The sequence below is a fragment of the Nicotiana sylvestris genome, chromosome 4, assembly GCF_000393655.2.
Source record: "Nicotiana sylvestris chromosome 4, ASM39365v2, whole genome shotgun sequence".
NCBI classification, from domain to species: domain Eukaryota; kingdom Viridiplantae; phylum Streptophyta; class Magnoliopsida; order Solanales; family Solanaceae; genus Nicotiana; species Nicotiana sylvestris.
Window position 1 is genome coordinate 116,750,214 of NC_091060.1, and position 22,613 is coordinate 116,772,826.

General features: G+C 34.3%; 1 protein-coding gene across 3 annotated transcripts; it reads right to left on the reverse strand.

Annotated features, from left to right (window-relative positions):
* Positions 1 to 1,644: 1,644 nt before the first annotated feature.
* LOC104215876 (type IV inositol polyphosphate 5-phosphatase 3) lies at positions 1,645 to 19,609 on the reverse strand. 3 transcript variants are annotated; one of them, XM_009765809.2, is made up of 12 exons: positions 19,479 to 19,597; positions 9,952 to 10,026; positions 9,723 to 9,834; positions 9,521 to 9,586; positions 8,624 to 8,696; positions 8,409 to 8,513; positions 7,055 to 7,898; positions 5,719 to 5,903; positions 4,744 to 4,852; positions 3,979 to 4,121; positions 3,044 to 3,278; positions 1,645 to 1,977 (listed from the first exon to the last, which is right to left on the reverse strand). In XM_009765809.2, the coding sequence occupies exons 2-12, from the start codon at positions 9,985 to 9,987 to the stop codon at positions 1,954 to 1,956; spliced, it is 1,932 nt and encodes a 643-aa protein (XP_009764111.1). In that variant the 5' UTR covers positions 9,988 to 10,026; positions 19,479 to 19,597; the 3' UTR covers positions 1,645 to 1,953. The 3 variants fall into 3 exon arrangements, with proteins under 3 accessions (XP_009764111.1, XP_009764109.1, XP_009764112.1); XM_009765807.2 differs by having other exon boundaries at positions 9,723 to 9,879; positions 19,479 to 19,594; XM_009765810.2 differs by lacking the exon at positions 9,952 to 10,026 and having other exon boundaries at positions 19,479 to 19,609.
* Between the last annotated feature and the right edge of the window lie 3,004 nt (positions 19,610 to 22,613).

The window sequence follows — 22,613 nt, forward strand, 5'->3', positions numbered from 1 at the left end:
ATTGGTCGTCTATTGACGCAGGGCTTTACCTTCTAGTTGTATTATACCAGCCATCTATTTCGTATTTCGTATTTCGTATTCTGTATTTCATATTTCATATCTCTTATATATTGTTGTTATTTTTAATACGCATTTTTATGGTACTAATATATCATCTCCTGTTGCTTTTTGAGCCGAGGGTCTCCTGGAAACAGTCTCTCTACCCTTCGGGGTAGGGGTAAGGTCTGCGTACATATTACCCTCCCCAGACCCCACTTGTGGGATTATACTGGGTCGTTGTTGTTGTTGTTGTTGTTCAATACATTCACGCTCGTAGTATTGAATTGAATGTCTTTTGTTAGCATTACTATTGATTTGATTTTGGTTTGGGCTTTTGTTGGCGTTATTTAATTTACTAATGTTAATGGCTATAAAACTTATTGGAACATTCAAAAGTTTTAAGTCCAACCTTGAAATAATACCTTAAAAGATAAAATTATGAAATTTTTTAAGGAATATTTATAAATTACATCACAATAAGTATATTTATATATTAAATATATCTAAAATTTCTATATATGTAATGTCGGGTTGGTTTGGTTTCGGTTTGACTTTCTTTAGTTAAAACCAAACCAAACCAATTATGGTCGGGTTTTTTTTCCAACACCAAACCAAACCATAATCGTGTTTTTTTCTCGATTTGACTCGAATTATCAAGTTGGTGCGGTTTGTCGGTTTCCTTTTTACGCCCCTACCTTTGTCAATTGATGTCTTGCCTGCCGTGACTGTTATTATCTTTGACTTAGTGAACCAAGGAAAGAACCCAGAAAGCCACTTGTTTTCGCCCCTTCTTTTTCTCTTTTGTTTCTGAATCATCCTTTTTGTCTTTCAAGCAAATGATAGTTACTATTAATTCCTTGAGTAGACTTACCTCGATGCACAAACCATGTGCAGAATTTATAGTGCCCTAGAATTCTGTTGCCTCCACGAGATTTCAAGTTTTGCCACTGCACCAGCTAATTCTGTAGGCTTTAAGAATATCATCATGAAGCTAGAAATTAAAGTTTCTGTAGCAGTGTGCACGGTAGTAGGAAAGTGCAACTCCTTTTGGCCAATTCTTAAATTGCAGAAAAGCCGTCCTATTTGTTTGTGTGACATTCAAAAGTAGCCATATTTATAACGGATAATTGAAAAACAACCACAGTTTCAAAAGTAATCAAAATTTAACCACTTTTCATATAAAGATAAAATCTGAACAAAAACACGATTAAAAATCCGAAAATATTCCAGCATAATATGGTAGAGTTCGAATTTTTTACACATAATCTTCCAGCATAATATGCTATAATTTTATAATGTGTCGGAGTTCCATTATAATATACTGGAAGTTTATATACAGGAGCTTCATAATCTCGCATATTATGTTGGAACTTTCCATGTCCTGGAATTCCAACATAATATACTGGAAGTTTATATGCAGGAGCTTCGTAATCCCGCATATTATACTGGAACTTTCCGTATTTCAATAAAACAATGGCTATTTTTCGCAAACACGGACTATTTTTTGATTATCAATCCGAAAAATGTCTAGCCTGTGCTATTTTGACTATATTTTTGCTAGATTTTAAACATCTGATAAATAAATAGATAGAGAAGAATACTGGCTTCGGTTTGTAAAGAATGTTATTTGTCAGAAAAGCTGAGAGCAACATTATTGCATACATTGGTAATTTGCTATACACTGCTTCACAAATTCGTGCTGGAAAAGTCCAGACTAAGAAGGAAGACTACAAAAATGGGCTCACTCACTTAGAAGTCTGAACAACAATAATATACAGTAAAGATGCATCGCCTAAACACAATATACAGCCTCAAAGGTGAAGAATAAAAAATCAAAATAATATATGCAGAATCGTTACTCATGAAAATTCACCAGTCGGATAATCTATCTTGCAGCCGCTTCAAATGTCCTTTTTAGCGCATCCAATAAGAATCATCCTATTTCAGCAAAAAAGATTATCGTCAAAAAAGAAATGTTAGAATCCCTAGCAATTTCACCATAAGCTTTCACTGGCAACCATCAAATACAATATATTTGTCAACACTGATGTTCCCAAAGAAAATATGATTAAGTAAAGAACTTGGGATCACAGCTTGCTTTCTTGATTTCTATTGAATGTACCGTGTATATAGTCCTTTCGTATCACCAAGCTACTTACTGATGCATCACACATTCTGTATTACTCTGCTAAAATTCTATCTCTTTGTACTTGCAAGTCAAAGTCTAAGATTTTTTTCTTATGATTTATTTCACTTTTGGAAGACACGCATATCTACCACTAATATCTCAATTATGCAATGTCTGATTCTACAAGCCTGAGTTATTAGATTTATGTAAACAAATTAAAAACTTGAGAGAAAGAATCACTAAGGAAAATTATAGATGATATTGGCAACTGTAAATTTTGGACATCCATTGTCTTTGGAGTTTGTCATATTTTTCGTATGTAGCATCAATCAACTTTTCCAAAAACATCACAAAACTCATACCATCATAGGTTATACCTCTATGCCAGAAAAGAAAAAAAAATAACTCTTATCAAATAAAATTGTGATACCAAAAATAAAATATTGTGACTAAACACCAAAATCAAATAATGCCAGGACTGAATAGTTTTCTGTAAAGTCATCATACTGCATCCATAATTGTAGCATTTTCTCTATACCATTTTCTCTTTCTAGTTTAACAACTTCGGAAGTTCTAAAATCACATGGTGACATTGCCTCCTATCAGCCAATCAACTATACTTCAATCTCAAATTAGTTGGGGCAGCTGAGATGGCAAATATTTCATTTAACCAAGATAGCCATCTCGTATAATTTCAAACCCTCAAGACTGTAAAGTTAAATACTTGTACAAAGTTAGGGGACTATAACTAATAGAAATGACTTCTTTGTTTATAGTGTCCGCTGACCCTATATCTGCTTCAGGGACAAGATTTGTTCGAAATGCACACACGGCTTTATGCCTTTGAAAATTAAAACATATAAGTCGCAAACTAACCTGCTCTGAAATGAATCGACCCATTCCACTCTCTCTTCCCATATCTGTAACCATTTCCTCCTTTTCAATTTCAGCATCAGTAAAAGTGAGGGCCCGTTGCAACTTCCTCGGGCTAAATACCTCAACCTCTACCATATATGTGGCAGAGACAGGTCGATGATCTGAAAACCTAAGTTCAGATCTCCCGTAACTCAGTATCCTTATCCCCTTCCCGAATGATAGAATTCGATCACACCTGAAAAACAAGAAATATTAAAATATTGCAACTGTATAGTATTGGTTGTAAAAGAACTGGGAAGTTGAAATTTAAAATAGCTCGAAATAGTTTGCTTAATCTTGAGTTACTGATCCACGTCATATGAATTGCCAATCTGATGAGAGAACCTGATGGTTGAAGGATGGGCATCACTTAGAGAGAGATAACAGAAGATGGACATTAGGATGACAGGCTTATTACGCATAAGCAAGGGATAGCAGTTGGTGTTATGCAAACTTCAATTTAGCATGGTCAAGCTTCAGTTAAATACCAAGGTGCAAGCATTTGACTATTTTCCTCACACACTTATTGACCAATTTTCCCCCTCCAAAAAGTCAGGACTCTTCAAACACCTTTAAATGTTGCCTAGGCAGCTATTCCATAAATTTCATTTAGGGTACATATACAAGTTATGGTGGGAAATGCAATTATGTGGTATTCTCATACCACGAGACATATATTGATGACAGTATTGCACGAATATGCTAGTGCCGCAAGGTAAATATAGATATAAGGTGAATTATTTCTTCCTTTTGTCAATAGCAGCATAACAATATTGATCTGCAGGGCATCATAGATTACAATTAAGCCGAAACTTTAAGAATTGTACACAATCAAACACTAATCGAAGTGAACAGCCAATAAAGCTCTTGAACTAACAATATTAGTAGATGCATACCATGCTGGATTACGTCTCCCGGCCTTTGGATCCTCTCCGCAATACTTCTCTGAGTTTACTTCATATTTATAAGTTGGCGGAAAGTTTAAAGTACCTTCAGACCACCCATCAAATGCACGACCTTTCTTGAACTCTTTGCTGAGCTGCAAAAATAGGAAGATGTATGTTATCATCACAATGTAAAATTGCTTATAGTCTCAATTTCAAATCAATTCAAACACGTATAAAAGTCGGCTCATAGTTAATTTTCTCATGGACATTAGTACATTGCCATTTCAGCCATGCTCTAAAAAGGATTGTTAACAGTGATAACTAATTAGAATACCTACTTGTACTTATGCATGCCTTCTTCTTTCTCTCTATTTTATCATCATTAAGAACAGTTCATCAAATGCAAATCATAAGTCACTAGCTACGGAGATTAAAGTAGATGTCTGTTGCCCACCACCTCTCATTGGAGATACACAAGCACAACACGAGAGAAGTTACTTTTTGGGGTGGAATAAGGGACTGGAAGATCATATGCAATGTTCATGGAAGGTAAAGATCAAGAATAAAACATTTTCTGCAGAAATCATGCAGTCATCCACACAAAAAACATCAACAGGTTGCGCCTTCTCAAACTAACACAAAATGGAGTATAAGAGGGTGAGACTGCAAGTGTGTGAGTGGCCTATCAGTCAACCAGGAACATTGACTGATCAGAAATCCAATCAACAATCAGTGAAAAAGCAAGCGTTTGTGGTTAAGAGTATCCACATTTACCTGATCTCTCTCAATTAACTGACACCAGTCCTTTTTTGATATCAGCTCCCTTGTTCTCTCATACGACAAATTAATACGATAATTCAGATCTCCCAGCCAGATTATTCGCCTGCAAGTGTATAAACTTGTCATTAATCTGAATCTTTAAGGAATGAGAGACGAGTAAAGTCTAGAACATCAGAAGGACAGTACACGAAAAGCAGTAATGTTCTGATAATTAGCAAAGGTCAGTACATGGAAACTTGAATTTTGTTTTACATGAATAAAGGTCAACAAAACCTCAAGTGCTATCAACAGATTATTCTCGATGTTTTCTCACGTTTTCGATAAAACCTTCTCGTAAAAGTATTTGAACAATATTTTCGGTAATATTAGTAGATGCTATTCGAACCACCCTTTTTCGATCCATATCAGCATTTCGTATAGAAGTTATTATCTCAGCAATAGTGTCCCTACCCATGATGAACTAAAATTATTGGGGCCTCCAAATTTGATATAATCAACGTGTTTTTTACTTATTTTTTTTTTGAATATGATATGAATTATTAAAGATATATGCGTGAGACACAATCTACTAATTAATCTATTTCTTTCAAATACCCCACTAGAAACAGATCACAATTTCATTTTATAATACCTCGGGAGCTAATGAAACTATTTTAGTAAAATTTAATTCTCTCAATTCCCGGGCGATTGCACCAAAAATTCGAGTTCCTTTTGGATTTCCTTCTTGATCAATAACAACTCAATTTATAAAGAGAAGGAGAATTGCAACATCGACTAACATATTGTTTTCCTTGAGAACTCTCCCCAGAACTGTCCCCGATGAAAGTCACAAACAGAGAAAACCAATGCAAATACACTTACTAAATCAAACTTGATGGAGGGGGCAAAATCCATGGTTATAAAAGAGAAAAAAATGTTATAATTTGTAGATATAACAGAATTGTTTGCTTAATAGGCAAATACACTCACTCATGATCATGGATGCTCTTAGGAAGTCCGATCCTAGAGAATGCATTGAAATGTGTTCGTCGATGAATTTCATGGACATCAGTGTTTCTTTTGACTGCATCTGCCTCCTTCTCACCCGATGTTAGGTGAGTACAGATAAAGCAAAAGAAAGTCTGATATATAGACATGCTCACAGATACTGATCCCTGAAGAGAAGAGTAAGAGATGAGCAATATACAATTTCCTGCTGGTCATTTCTTTGAAAAATTATACTTATCAGGAAAAAAGAAAGAAAAACAGAAGAAAAGAGTTAGCAATGAAATACAATAAAATAAATGTATTTTTCCATTTAAGAAATGAAATTCTGATGAGTTTTCAATAGCATCTACCATATTAGGATTAGTGTCTACTAGTGTCATCAAAAAGCGTAGAAGCAAATTTGTAAAGCGCATGAAATTATTCAAATTTTATTTTAAAGACGAGCATGCAGGGAAAACCTGCTAAGTACTGCAATTTCATCACAAAATTGAAAGTAACCAACTTTCACGTAAGGTCTGGATTATTTCTGTCCAGTGTAGTTTGTCACAAGTTGAATAAAGAGTTGATGTTCCTCTTTCCCTCCTTTAAGTTGGACCACATTTTCTATTTCGTCCACCGAAAAGTTTGATCTATATCCTTAAAAGGTAAACTGAGTTATGCATGGAAAAACAAAGTTGTATTTGCAAAGTTTATCCTATTTGAATGGTAAATACTGTATATAATGCTCACAAGGTTATAGGAAGTCCATTGCAATTCCAAAACATAGAATCACTGCTCAGCACACAGATAACTTATTGACAGCTGTTAAATCAGGAGTCAGGTGGCCTTTTATCTATCTGTTTGATAACTGTGTGAAATGTAACGATATGGTCCAACTATGGGATTTCATTTAAATTATTTCCCATCTAAGATCATTTTGGTGCAAAGGAAACAAATAATGGAAGAAACTAGACATAGATTGTGCATAGGGCATCATTATAATTTCAAAAATCTGCAGAAATTGTTGTTTATGCAATATAATATAATGCTAATGTCCTTCAATGATTAATAGATGCGTTTGACAGGAAACAACCACTAATAACATCCATGACATTATGATTATCCTAAGCAGCTGTTGAAATTCTAATCCCTTGATCATTTAGATGTGCTTTTCCGTCTACTGACAAAACTTTGAAATGCAGTGCAACATACAGCAATAAAAACTGATAGGGATGTTTCTTGCACTTCCAACTATTAAAATTGAAGTCTGAATTATGTCATTTCTTCAAATAGCTTTCAAAAGCAATCCACCAAAAGCTGAAAGTTTTGAAGAACAAACCTTGTTACCTATGAAGCCCATTACACCAACACCAACTGTATCCACATTCAAATTCTGTATATGCTTTCGTAGGCTCCTACGAACCCATACGCTAAGAAAAACTCCAACCATTTGCTTGCTCACAATCCTCACATAAGATGGTTTTCTTTTCCGATTTATCAAAGCTTCAAGGTCTAGTTCCGCGAGTAGAGTTGCATCTGATTGTGTTCTATTTGGACCATTAGCATTCAACTTAAAAGAACTGTAAGTTTTAAAAGATTTAGAAGCTTTGAATGATTTCATAGATTTAAAGGAACCAGGTCTTTCTGAAACATGCTGGCCCAAAAGATCCAATGGTCGCTCTGGCCAGCAAAGACCAATTCTCTCTGTCCCACTAATTGTTTTTGTCAATTTTTTTGCAAACTGAACATTTGATTCTCCTGCTTCTTCTTCTTCATCCTCATCTGGTTTAAAGCAATATAGCCTGTCTAGCCTCCTTGGAGAAGAAAATTGCCTTTCAAACTCCTCATTGATTGGGTTCAAACTCCAAGTTTTGTTCAAAACAGCTACATCATTGACTCGTCCATCCTTGATTTCAACAAAGTCACTGGACTCTTCATTTATTGGAAAAATTTCCTCCTCGCTACCACTGTCAGATTCAAAGGCAATTTCTTCTTCTATATCAGGGGCATCTTCAGATGGCTTAAACCTTGATGGTGAAGGAGGATCACTAAAGGATTTAAACTTATTCACTGGAGGGACTTTATTCAGAGTTTCGCGAATGATGTCCTCCCAAACTGAAATGGGGCGGCTATCTTCAGCACCAAAGATATTGCCAGCATTTAATGGTATAACTTCCTGAAATCTGTTTATGCAAATAGGGGTTGTTAATATAACTGAGAAGCCTAACAAAACACTAAAATATCAAATTAACTTCTGATGTCTGAGACTCTGAGTGATGCATGGGTGTACATGAGATTGGATTTTTACCATATAAAGGGACATGCATCCTCAATGAAATCATGAACCTGACGGTAGGTAAAAGTTCAAAATTTAATGGAGAGGAAATTAGTTGTAGAACTGGACAGCAGATTTAACTTTTAATATCATTGGTAAAATACATGAACCGTGTGAAGCGGTTTGGACCAAAAATTTAATAGCATCTCCTTAACTTTCGACATCAACAGAGAGTGGTTACTACCTTCCTCCTACCCACCCACCCCCCAAACAAGAAAACAGTGGCTGGTGACATGCCAGTGTAAAAAAATCATTCTGCTGGATTGTGCACTACATATGTTGTGTGAAAGAGCAATGTACAACACTCTTTATGCATAAATTGCACTTCTGGATGTCACATACAAAGAGAGATATGTACCCAATCACATAGATGTCAGCAGGCTCATTAACATCCAACCAGCTATCAAGTTCAAGATCTTCTGAAGGAAATCTTCCAGCAACATTCCATGTGCCAACGCATACCCTTGAAGCAACAAACTCGGTAAAGTTTACTGGCTAAACAAGTATAATGCTACAAGCCAAATATGGAAACCGTATTTTTTGGAGCAAATAATTAAAGCAAAAGATGCATACTTAATTTCCTTCGTGTTAATGTACTGTGCCCTAAATGTTTCTGACTTTCGTCTTCTTATCCTGGGAAGAGCATCTGAGACACAAAAGATAAAAAACAATAATATAACCAAGTAAAAGTAGGATTGAAGTAATTAGATAAGAGAATAGTGGTAACAATTCAAGACGACGTACCAAAGAATCCAGATTCATGAATAACAATTTTAACAAGTTTACACCTTGATTCTTTGCATGGAAATGTGAATATTCAACAAGCCATTACATCCTATTTTCGGCATCCTTCTATTTTACCATTTCCCTTAAACATCAAATTCAGAACACTTGCACCAATAAGATCCTTTATAAAATCTTAATTAGTACTCCCTTTGTCCCATCCTATGTGAAACATTTACCATCTGCAAATCAAACATAACTCTTTTTTCGGGAATCTTAGTAGTCCAGTTAGTTGGCTACCTAAACTTTCACCTTGTTGATGAAGATTTGATTCCCACCTTATAATTTCCTCCCCATTTCCCCTTCTCCTCCCCTTAAGTATAAAAAGTTTTTAAAGAAAAAGAACTCCTTTTCACTAAAATTATTTCATATACTTTTACATATTAGTACCTTTTAGAATAGACCCTTATGGTCCGGCCTTCCCCGGATTCCGCGCATAGGGGAGCTTAGTGTACCGGGGTGCCTTTTAACCTATTAAAAAGTGAGACTAGTACATGTACATTTTGCATTGAAAAGAAATCCACGTCCCAGTCTACACTGAAAATCAATGAGGACTCAATCCCTTCCAACTAGAAAATCACCAAAAAAGTGCCTATCATACGAAGCTGCCGAAAAACCTACCAACTCAGAAAATTGAACATTTTGGATATAATTGGAAATAAATTGAGCAACAAACAATTCTAATACCGTTGATATCAACTTGGCTGCCTTTGGCATCGTTCAACCGCGACTGCCTCGGCCAGTCACCGATTTCTACAACACAAAACCACACAGCAGAATTAGCAAATCTAAGAATTCAACTTCTTACAAAAAGAAGAGATCAAATTGAACACAGTACAACACAATAATACACATAAAAAATGCTTAAGAAGAAAAAGACGAAACTAACCTTGTTCGGGATCGGAACCGGAGCCGGAATCAGAGTCAGGGTCAGCACTATAATCGGAATCCTTAGCACTAATATTGAGCCATTTGCGCATCACCACTCGCGGCCAAAAAAGCTGTAGGCACGTGCAACCGAAACACAATATTTCAGCCCAACTTCTCTGCAATTCTTCATCAGTGAATTAAGGAAACCAAAAAAAGGGGAAAAAAATAAGGAAGAAATTTGTAATTACCTGAGTTTGATGCTGTTGCCTTGAGCCGAGTTTCATTTTTTTTTCTTATATTTTGGGAGATTCAAAGGAAAAAGGCTATGGAGAATAAAAAGTGTTAGAGCAGAAGAAAATTAGTTGAAAAGTTTTATTTTAGTGAAAAGTTAGAAAAAAGAGCTTTGAATTGAAGTGAAGAAGAAGAAAGAAGGAAAAAGAGGAATGGGTTAACGAGTAACGACCACTATCTGGAGTCGTGGAAATTGCAACGGTATTGAGCTGTATAATAAGTGACTTATTAAAATAAAAAAAAAACATTTTGTTTTTTTGTTGTTTTTTGTTTGGTGGAGGGACTGTGAGATTAGGGACAAGGAAGATTAATTCAATTAAGATAACTTAATGGGGTAATAAAATAAATAAGGAAGGTTCATGGAGATTAATTTAATGAAGAATTCTTGTGGCTAACAATGGTTGTGACATCGAAATGGGGAATTGATTAATAAGATCATGAATGTCAGCGTGATGTTAAAATCATAAGACCGTGAGACGTGCCGGTAAAGCAGAAATTTGTATTTTGCTATTATTATCTAATACTACATATATATGCCATTAAAGAAGTAGTCCATTCTAATTTGAGCTATCACTAGTTAAGTTATCAATTAAATTGATGAGTGACGTTAAAGTTGTTAAAAAGGGGGAAAAAAAGACATATCGTGCACAAAGTATTTCGCATTCACGCAGAAAGAAACGTACTCCAAAGTTATGATGTAGACCGTCTACCCTATAACAAGCATTAGGGGTTGTTTGGTAAGATGATCTAATGCATGCATTAACTTTGTATATTAATAATATCTTGTTTGGTACACTTTTTGAACACATGTATTAGTTATGCAAGCATTAGTTATACAACCCTATTTGGTATTATCATATGCATAACTAATGCATAAAAAACTATTGTAATGGGTTTTAATGCATGCATTAGCTTAGTTAAAGATAAAATTATCCTTTAAAATTTATGCTTAATTATCCCTAGTAAATAAATAAATATTTAGCATATTTCTTTTTCTAGAAATAAATATTTAGTTATATATTACAACATAGGTAGACAAATCAAATACATTTTTTAAAACTTTTTCATATAACATATGTTTCTTTAAAAAAAAATAGAGTGATGAACTACTTTTGAGGGCATTTTTATAAATAAATAATTCTTTTTTAAATTGTGCAATATTTTAATATATCAAACCAAACAATAGATAGGAAATATGTCAGTATAACTAATTCCGGCATAACTAATACCAGTATTACTAATACACTCTATTTAGCATTATTCTTATGCACCCTACCAAACGACCCCTTAATGACTGATTTCACGGCTCAAACCCGTGGCCTATAAGTGTTATGACGAGGAAGAGGCAAACCCGAAAATAAAGAAGATAAAGAACACCAAATTTTAACGTGGAAAACCCTTCAAATCGAAGGTAAAAACCACGGGATCACAAAGATCCAAAAGGCTCCACTATAACAATAAGAGGGTTACAAAAGTTCTCCAAATTGGCTACACAACAAGTGTCAAACATGGAGCAACAACTGTAACAAGAGCAACAACTAATCAATTGAAGAAAGAGGAGAATCCACAAAAACGAAGCTGTTGTTCGAGGCTCAAAATTAGATTTTACGAGCCTCCATATCCGATCTCCACCGTTCAAATCTAATATCAAGTTGTTACGAATACTTAGTCAAAATTCAGCCCGATCCAACGGTTAACGAATCAGAAAACGTCATTTGAATGTTGGCTGGTCGGAATAATAATCTGCAGCAAAACAAATATTTTTCTTCTCTCTTCTCTCTTGACAAAAGCTCTCTCAAAAACCACTCTTATGTGCTTAAGTTTTTCAAAGACTTGTATCAATGAGCATAGAATAATTCTCCAAGGTTGTCTTATTTATATATCATGAGTGGTGCTTTCTCTTAAAGCCAAAACTCACTCAAAATAGGAATAAACTAAATCCAATTCCAAATAGGAATGGAAACCAAAAGAGAATAGGATTAGGTCATCGGGCCTTTGGCTGGACCACATGGGCATGAGCCCAACAAACTTCCCCTCCAGCCAAGGGGCCAAATGTGACTTTAAGTAGAGGAACTATTGACAGGCTTGATGCCTGCCAATTTTCTACAAAATTCATGTTTATCTGCAACCACCGCCTTTGTCAGCATATCCGAAGGATTTCATCAGTGTGTATCTTCTCAACCTCAAATAATTTCTCTTCCACGACCATTCTTATCCAATGATACTTTCTATTTATATGTTTGGTCTTAGAATGAAAAGTGGAGTGCTTGGTGAGACAGATAACACTCTGATTATCACAAAATAAGATGTACCTTGGCTGCTCAAAGTCAAGATCATTAATAAACTCCTTCATCCATAATAGTTCTTAGGCACCTTCTGTGACAACAATATATTCGGCTTCTGTGGTGGATAGAACTATGCACTTCTGTAGTCTAAATTGCCAAGAAAAAGCTCCCCCTACAAAAGTGATCAAATAACCGGAAGTGGATCTTGAATTATCAAGTTTGCCTCCTAAACCAGAGTCTGTGTAACAAACAAGTTCAGGCTTGCCATTGCCAAAACACAACTTCAAATCTGCAATACCTTTCAAATACCTTAATATCCATTTTACTGCATCCCAATGTTCTTTTCCAGGATTAGAAAGAAATCTACTAACAGTACCAACGGCATGTGCAATATCTGGTCTAGTGCAAATCATAGCATGCATCAAGCTACCAACGGCAGAAGAGTAAGGAATACGAGACATCTCTTTTTTCTCTTCATCAGTAGATGAACTCTGACTAATACTCAATTTGAAGTGTTTAGCAAGAGGAGTACTAACCACTTTTGCATCTGTCATATTGAACCTCTTGAGTACCTTCTCAATGTATTGCTTTTGGGACAGAAATAACTCTTTTTTATCTCTGTGTCGGTGGATTTGAATGCCCAAGATTTTCTTTGTTGGCCCCAAGTCCTTCATCGCAAACGATTTGCTCAACTGCTTCTTAAGGACAGCAATTCTGGATTTATTCTTGCCAACAGTAAGCATGTCATCCACATAAAGCAATAAAATAATAAAATCATCATCAGAGAACTTCTGGAAGAATATACAGTGGTCTGAAGAAGTTTTCTTGTACCCTTGTTCTTCTATGACAAATTCAAACTTCAAATACCATTGCCTTGGAGCTTGTTTCAATCCATACAGACTCTTTTTCAATTTGCAGATATAATTTTTTTCCCTTAATTATAAAACCATCAGGTTGTTCCATATAAATCTTCTCATCTAAATCACCATGAAGAAAAGCAGTCTTGACATCCATCTGCTCAACCTCTAAATCTAGACTTGAAGCTGAGCCTAGAACCACACGAATAGAAGATATCTTCACAACAGGGGAGAAAATTTCATCAAAGTCAACTCCCTTCTTCTGGCCAAAACCTTTAACAACTAACCTTGTCTTGTATCTAGGAGCATAGGTATGGTTATCTTGCTTTATTTTGAATATCCATTTGTTAGATAAAGCTCTCTTACCTTTCGACAATTTCACTAACTCATATGTGCCATTCTCATGGAGTGACTTCATCTCATCTTCCATCGCTTCGATCCACTGATCTTTGTGAGTATCTTGCATGGCTTCATCACAATTCTCAGGTTCTCCCATGTCAGTCAAAAGTACATACTCATCAGGAGGATAGCGCATTGATTTTTGCTTCTCCCTTGTAGATCTTCTAAGAGAGGTTTCAGGAGCATTTGAAGTAGTTACCTGTGCAGGAATTGGTTGTTGATCAACCACAACTTCATCAACTGGAGCATCCATAACATCTACACCATGATGATCATTTTGATCTTGATCACTATCTCCATCATTGTCTTGAGTTCTTTCATGTGCAATATGTGTCTTAGCAATTGAAACTGGATCAATATCAACTAAGCTCTCATTACTCTGAGAATCTATCTTCTCAGCTTTGTCAATATCTTCAACAGTTTGGTCTTCAAAGAATATTGCATCACGACTTCTAATAATTTTATTGTCAACTAGATCATAAAAACGATATCCAAACTCATCTTGACCATACCCGATAAAGGTGCACTGCTTAGTTTTGACATCCAGTTTCGATCTCTCATCTTTAGGAACATGCACACAAGCTTTACACCTAAAAACTCTCAGGTGATCATAAGAAACATCTTTGGCAAACCAAACTCTGTCTGGGACATCACCATCCAAAGCAACTACATGAGACAAATTGATAGCATAGGCAACAGTGTTAAGTGCTTCCGCCCAAAATGTAATTGGAAGTTTAGCCTCTGAAAGTAAGCATCTAACTCTCTCAACTAGAGTTCTATTCATCCTCTCTGCCAAACCATTCAATTGAGGTGTCTTGGGCGGAGTTTTCTGATGACGAATTCTTTTTTCCTTGCAATAGTTATCAAAGGGACCACAATATTCACCACCATTGTCAGTGTGAATACATTTTAATTTCTTCCCCGTTTGTCTCTCAGCTAAGGCCTGAAATTCCTTAAACACGCTAAGTGCTTGATCTTTAGATTTCAAAGGATAAACCTAGAGCTTACGAGAATGATCATCAATGAAGGTCACAAAGTAAAGTGCACCACCTTTTGACTTTACTCTAAAAAGACCACACAAATCGGGGTGCACTAGCTCCAATAAATCGGGCTTTCTTGAGGGAGGATGGCTATGAAAGGAAACCTTTTTCTGTTTGCCAGCTAAACAATGTATGCATATTTTCAGCTTTGTTTGTTTCACTCCAGAAAGCAAACTTTTCTTGGCCAAACACGTAATCCCCCTCTCACTCATATGACTCAATCTTCAATGCCACAATTCTGACAAAGTATCACTTTCCACCAGATTTATTGAGTCATTAAGAATAGAGTCACGTGTCACATATAAATAACCAGACTTGACTCCTCGAGCCACTACTAACGAGCCTTGGTTATTTATCCGGGTTGTTACGGAATGGAGGCGAATATGAGCAAGATGGTATGTTTAAATGTGAGAAATTATAATGTTTGGAGAAGCAAGATGAAAGACTTGTTGTTCGTGAAGAAGATGCATCTACCCATTTTTCAGCTCATAAACCCGAGAGTTTATAGAACCACGTTAAATGTTTGTGTCTATTTTGGTATATTTCTCCTTTGTTGTATGATTTATCGCCGTTCAAGGTTTGCTTTGCTAGCTTCCGTATGACACCTGATTTTTACGGTCCTACCAAGTGGTATCAGAGCGAGGTTTAAGACAGGTTCATCTTGGCGGGTTCAGTTCTAGCCGCAACATATTTGACGATAATCGTGATTTTTGTCTGAGAAATTTGACTGGTGTGCTACGCACGTTGAGACAAACTTTGTGGTGGAGATTTGGAGATGCAACCTGTTGAAGGCTATGTGAAGAAGGAGGATCAAGTTTATTTTGTCAGAAAATTCTGGCCAAGGGGGAGAATTGTTAGGTGTTTGCCATAATTTTCTTACTATATTTGGTTTTCCTATTTGTTGAAGGAAAAGGCAATATAATTACCTTAATTGGGTTTTCCTTTTTGTAGAAGGAAATTATAATTCTCCTATATTTGGCTAGTTCTTTTTCTTGTAGGAAAATGTTTGGAGTTCTATAAATTGAAGATCCGTCATACTCATTCAGTAGCATCCACAATGTAGCCATAGGGGCTTGAGAGTAGTGTTTAAGGGGAGAATTTTACAGGACAAGTGTTAGTGTGTCACTTGTGTTTGCCTCTTCGTGAGGTTGTTCTCTCGATATTTTGTACTCTCTTTTTATATAGTGGATTGCTTATCTACGCGGTGGACGTAGGTCAGTTGACCGAACCACGTTAAATGTTTGTGTCTCTTTTGGTATATTTTTCTTTGTTGTATGATTTATCGTCGCTCAAGGTTTGATTTGCTAGCTTCCGCATGACACCTGATTTTTACAGTCCTAGCAATAAGTCACATAAAGGCATTATATTATTGCTCTAAGGCAAAAATAAAGTTGTTGAAAATAAAGGATATTTATTCAATTTAGGTAATAACACAACGTAATGAAATAAAAAATGTATAGAGGAAAGAGAATTGTCTCTATTAAAGCACGCATAGACTTTCTTGGCCACCGATAAGTGAACAGCTGTAGGAAGATGTTGCGGCACAATTAAGGCATGATCTTCAGAAGATTACCAATGCTTATTTACAATAATAAGCAAGAGTGATAAGAAATAATTAATTTTGGGACTATATTTAAGATGAGTTTATCTTACGTTTGGTTGGGATAAATCTGAGGTATAATTAATCTTGAGATTAGTTATTTCAGGATTGTAATATTTTTTTATTCTCATATAAGGGTGAGATAACTAATTTCGGAATAATTAATCATGAGACAACTGTTTCCCAACCAAACGACCCTAAGAGTGCAACTTAATAACTCTACTATCAATTGGTTTGGTAATGTTCTAATTGTAAAAAGAAATTTAACACAAAAGTCAAATATACATAAGATATCAAAATCAATATTGGTATCAAATTGCTTGATGATGTATCAGATGGATCACAAGAGTGATACCACTTCTCATGCCAATAAGGAAAAGAAAAAAGGGCAAAAGTTCAATAGCTTTTAAATATAAATGTATACCAATATTTTAAATATAAATTATTATACGACTAAAGTTGTAAAAAAAAGGTCGGTATATATGTCCAATTATTCTTTAGATCTAAGTAAACTCATAATTGAAGTGGTCCTTTGATTCGATTTTAGGAAGTGCACATGACTACTAGTGCCACTTGGCCAAATGGAAAGAGGCAAAGAGCATTGTTTTGTTTTGACAAAGGAAAGAGGCACGATTCCACCTATCCATTTGCTCAAATAATAATAAAACATGTTTCGTAGTCATTATCTCGCTGAAAATGGTGGTTAGTGATAATTTTGAAATCGAAACTAACTAGAATAATGCATTGCTTCAATAAAAAGGATTGAAGATAGAGAAAATATAGCTATAGCTTAATTAAATAAGAAGTTGCGGAAATTCTGTGTGACAGTTTGGTTAATTCTCAACACACACAAAAAAAAAAAAAAAATAATTACTCTATTTATCAAGTTACTAAGTTTACTTTTTATGAATAAAATTAATATTTATTTTTAAGTTACTTAATGGAGTAGTCTACAAGATATTTACACGTTAGTAGTGTACAGAAATAAAAGTCCTTTGGCACAGAAAAAAAGGAATAATATGATTTACAAATCCCAACTCAACAACAAAAAGTTATCTCATAAATATCTTTGTTCCCCCAGTAGTATTGCTTAGACCAGATAAGATATGTTTCTATAGTACTTATCCTTCCTCAAGTCCAAGTTGCTTCACTTTGTTGCTCTGCAAATGCCCGATATAGTGCCATTCGATGTCCTCAGGAAGCTGCATATCAACCACAAATACTCAAAAAAAATGTCTGCATTTACTTGTCTAGTTCGAAAAATTAATGAATAATTTGTCATCTTATACCTATTTTATCCTTCTTATTAAGTAAGTACTACTTATTTTTAGTATATTTTTAATACTATATAATAAATAAGAGTGATATAGTAAAATTATCATGTTATCAGAGGCGAAATCAAAATTTGAAGCTTATGTGTTTAGAACTTTAATCATTTTAAGTTAAAGAATTCTAAATTAATAATTAATGCATATTTGTCTATCTGAAGGTAGTGATAAAATATGCATATATATAATATTCTCTCGGACTTTACTTAGTGAAATTTTATTAGATCATTATTGCTTTTGTTGGCTAAAATTTCAACAAAAGTTATTGGGTAAAAGTTTTAGGATGTACGTGAACAAACCATCTGCCATTGCTGGCTAAAAGTTTCTGGTCCAAAAAAGGACTAAATTCCTTCAATAAAGCTGCAAGAGAATACACTTTTTTGGCTAAAGGACAAAGACAAATTCGGTGGCCCATGGGTTCATCATCCGATCCTAACAATAAAATACTATTTGTGGGTATTGCATCAATAACTAAATCAAACAGATCACAACTATGGTTTAAAAGTCAAGGACAAGATAACAATAAAAAAACACAAGCAACAACGTTTAATGTATGAACAGTCTTTTGAATAAGTTGCCTCCTTACAAAGTAGTAGTAGTATTTACTAATGCCGGCAGGCGGGCAGGCAGAGTCGGCCCTATTTCGGTTGATACACTGATATTTTAAATTTTATGTGTTTAACTTTTAACATCGGTTTTAATATTTAATTTATTATATTTTTAAAGTCATGAATTTATATTTATTATTTTTATAATTTTAGTGAACTTTTACATATGAAATTATACTCCGCATCGAAATTTATAGATTCAATTAAACTCGTCGTCAGAATACTACATCCGGCCTAGGTACAAGTTCTAGTTGTCCTAAAATGCCAGTCTTTCCAAAGTAATTTAATTTCAACCAAACACTAGTTAGGAACAGCGAACCCATAGCTTGTTTTAGCTATTGAGTTCGCAGTTAAATATTTATACATATTTTATGAATTTTTTAATACATGAAACAGTGCATGATTATCCATTTTGCGGGTCGTCATATAGTATAGTAATTATAGTTATATTTGTTCTAACCGATCTAACTTTGTTTTTGCTGTTGGGAAGGCAAATGCCATTATTAGCTATAACAAATGTTGGGAGTAGTATATCTTACTAGTTTTTTTCCCACCTCTTCCTATTCAAGAGTAAATAGGAAAAAAGAGGAGAGTTAGGATTTAAGTTTATGGGTTCAAAATTTTAAGCATTTTAAGTTATTGGGTTATAAAAGTAAATTTGTAAATAATCAATAAATTATTCAAGACAAATACAGGGGTTGAACCAAAGTTACTGAATTCGTCGAAATCATAGTCATAACACCGGCTCCGCCCCTCACCGGAGGGGGCAACACCATTATCAGGCATATGTAATAAAATCAATGTTACTAGGACCCCGTGCGAGAGTTTAACAAGTTTCAGGGATTAACGAGTGATTTTATTTTGTATCTCACACAACTTACACTAGTTGTATGAGGTTCTTTTTATGTCACATATTTGTGGACTCATATCTTATACAATAAATTTTTTCGGGATTAACGCGTTAGATGTCAATACTGGTCAAATATGCTCGGTCACTCATGATAGATAGAAAATATATGGCCCACTTTTCTGTAAAAGAGAACTCGAAAAGAAGAAACTAAAGAAAAGAGAGAGAATAAGAAGCGAAATGTATGGAAAACAAAATTATGATTTTGAGTGCAGATAAGCTAATGAATTAGGAGTTCGTTTACCTTTTGGAATCACAAGCAGAGAAAAGACAATCTTGACTAAGAACAATCAGTTGAAAACAAAAACATAGTACAGTTTCAAAAGCAAGATTTTTATTAAATTAGAAGAGAATCAGATTAACTTTAACCAATCACAAGTATAATTTATAAGCAGCAAATTCAAGATTATTTAAATTATCCGTAACATTTTTTCACTTCGTACATAAAGACAGAACATACCTTTTTTCCTCACAGAGTTGAATTTTCTGTATCTATCTTTTTCTTTGTTTCTTCAATGGCTTCTTTGCATCTGGACTTTTAAGCTTTGTGAGTGGCTGGAAAAAAGTATAGACTGAGATGTAGAAAAATGTGAAGTTATTAAGGACCTGTGTGTCTCATTATTTATAGATCAGATCGTCAAACACAGTCAGGACACGTGTCCCATTATTTTCACTCTGGTGTTAAATAATAGTATCTATTTTTTAATTATAAAATAATGTATTACTATACTATTGCTTTTGCTTATTTTTCTCGTTTTAAAGTGCATGATGACGATGGCTACCAATAGTAGGAATTTTAAAAGTATATTCAAACCTCTCTGGTTTGTTAAGAATTATTTTGATTGTTATATCACAGCGTTATTATTGAGAATATATATTATAAAATAATATAAAATTAATTCTACAAAAAATTAACTTTTACAATAAATGTATGGTATATATAGAAAAGTTTAACTGTACATAAATATTTGGACCCACTAAACAGTGCACCTTCCATTTTGGGGAGAACGAGGGACTCAAAGTAGTATGGATAATTTTCTCTGTCGAGACAGATATTAATTTGTTTAATGATACATTTAAATAATTAATTAGAATTTACACAGCAAATATTATGTTTTTTTATAAATTAAAAATATCTTAAAAGTATATTAAAGCACATAGCAAGGACAAAGTAGGAATCAAGTTGGTCGAACTTGTTACTTCACTTACTACTTACTAGCTAATAGGACTCTAGATCTCAGAATTTCTCATATGCTATTTTCCATCCAACTAAATAACATATGATATGCTTTCTATTATTTACCTACTTAGTCATGAATCATGACGACGCTTTATACAGGCTAAACAATAGGTTTCGTCGAGAGGTGGGGGCGCATCTATTAGGAGGGACAAAGACGTACAGGTTCACGTGAACTCATACTTTTCTTTTTAGAATAAAATAAGAGTTTTAAATCCTACATATTGTAAATAGTATGTGGATGAAGTCCATATATAAATAGTTTGTGGATGGATTTCCACTTTATGTCCATCCCTTACACTATTTTACTATAGTAGTGTTTACTTTTTATGCCTATAAAAGGCTATATAAATTAAATGGCAGCGTAAAACACACCAAAAAGAAGTGAAATACTCATACTTCCTATCTCTGTTTCTTATTTACATTTTACTAAGTCACTTTTATTTTATTAAGGTATGTATCATTATATTCATTTTGTTTATGTCAATACATATCATATGCTAATTGTTTGCAGATTACTTGTGCTCTTGAGCATCTTAAATAGTTTAAATACATTGCAGTAATAAAATAACTATTTCCTTTAGTGCTCAACTCTTAGATGACCTCAAAGTCATCAAACTAGCTACCCAGTAATGACATACTTATAATATTCATGAACTTCCTGGATCAAAACATATCTTTAAGGCATTTTGAAGAACTGTGAGAAATGAACTGACAAGTAATAATTTTACATTAGTTTAATAGGATGAAGTAGGGGTGGGCATATAAGGAAATGACGCATTAATAGGATGAAGTAGGCATTTTGGTATGGTATTTGGTATACACAATTGATAAACCGAATACCGAACCGAAATTCTTAAATACCGAACCAAAATACCGAATGCCCACCCCTAGGATGAAGCGAAGGCCATGATTTTCTTTCGTCATCATCTGCATGAAGGGTTAAAAACTGAATATTTAACCGTAAAAGATCCACTTGAATTATGGATTAATTTGAAGGACTGATATGACCACCTAAAACTTACGGTATTACTGAAAGCTCGGTATGAGTGGATATATTTAAGGTTGCAAGACTTTAAAACCGTAAGTTAGTATAATTCTGCTATTTTTAAAGTAAATTCTCTATTAAAATTATGTGAAGACACTATCACATATGAGGACTTATTGAAAAGAATATTTTCAACTTTTCACGCTTCAGATGTGGTGCTATAACAGCAATACTGTGAAAAAGGTTTTAAGAAATATTCTGAGTTAATCACATGCTTACTTGTGATAGAGCAGAATAATACTCTATTAATGAAAAGTCATGAAGCCCGTCCCACTGGGTCAGCTCTAATCCCATAAGTGAATGCTGTAGCAGCATATGATAAGTCCGAAAGAAAATAAAATAATTATTCTGGTCGTGGACATGGTCGTAGACGTGAACGTGGTAGGGGATAAAACAATTATCGTCATTATGGTGGAAATAAACTGTAGAACAATAAGAGTTCTCAAATTAATCCTTCAAATGGTAAAATTAATATGTGTCACCGATATGGTATGAAAGGTCATTGGGCATGCATTTGGCGTACGCCAGATCATTTTGTCAAATTTTATCAAGCCTCCCTCAGAAAGAAAGAAAACAATGTGGAGGCACACTTGACCTTTCATACCACTAATGATGAAGCAGGTTCCTCAAAGAAATATGATTCTGAGGCACATCCTGCATATAAAGATGATGATTTTGGAGGCCTAGCAAATATTACTCATTTAGAAGCTGGAGACTTCTTTGAGGATATTGACTGAAGAACTAATCATCTTACTGGGGAATGAAGCTATAATAAAAGTTGTCATTTTTTTTATGTTTGCAACTAATTTATTTTTTTTAAGTGTATTTTTCAAATGCATCATGTGTTGATAGTTTCTACATTCCTAATGTATTTCTTAATGTTCTTTTTCTATTTGTCTTTCATATTTTTTATGGTGTACTTTTTTATTTTTTATGAAGAATATGAAAATTTTCCAGTCTTCAATTGGAATCAAGATTAATAAAGTTGACATATGTCTTCTGCACACACTATTTTAAGAGATAAGAGATATTTCTCTTATTTGGTAATGAAAGAAGCCAATGTTAATACAATATCCAGTAGTACAAAATTAATTGAAGGTTCTGGAAGAGCCAATTTATTACTACCAGGAGGAACAAATTTGGCTATTGATGAAGTACTATATTGTAGTGTCACGACCTAGATTTCTCACCTTCGGGAGTCGTGATGGCGCCTGCTCGTAAAAGCTAGGCAAGACAACTATTAAGGTTCTATACATTAACAATCAACCCAAACAGTTATAAATAGTAACTATAGCTAAACAAATGAAAAG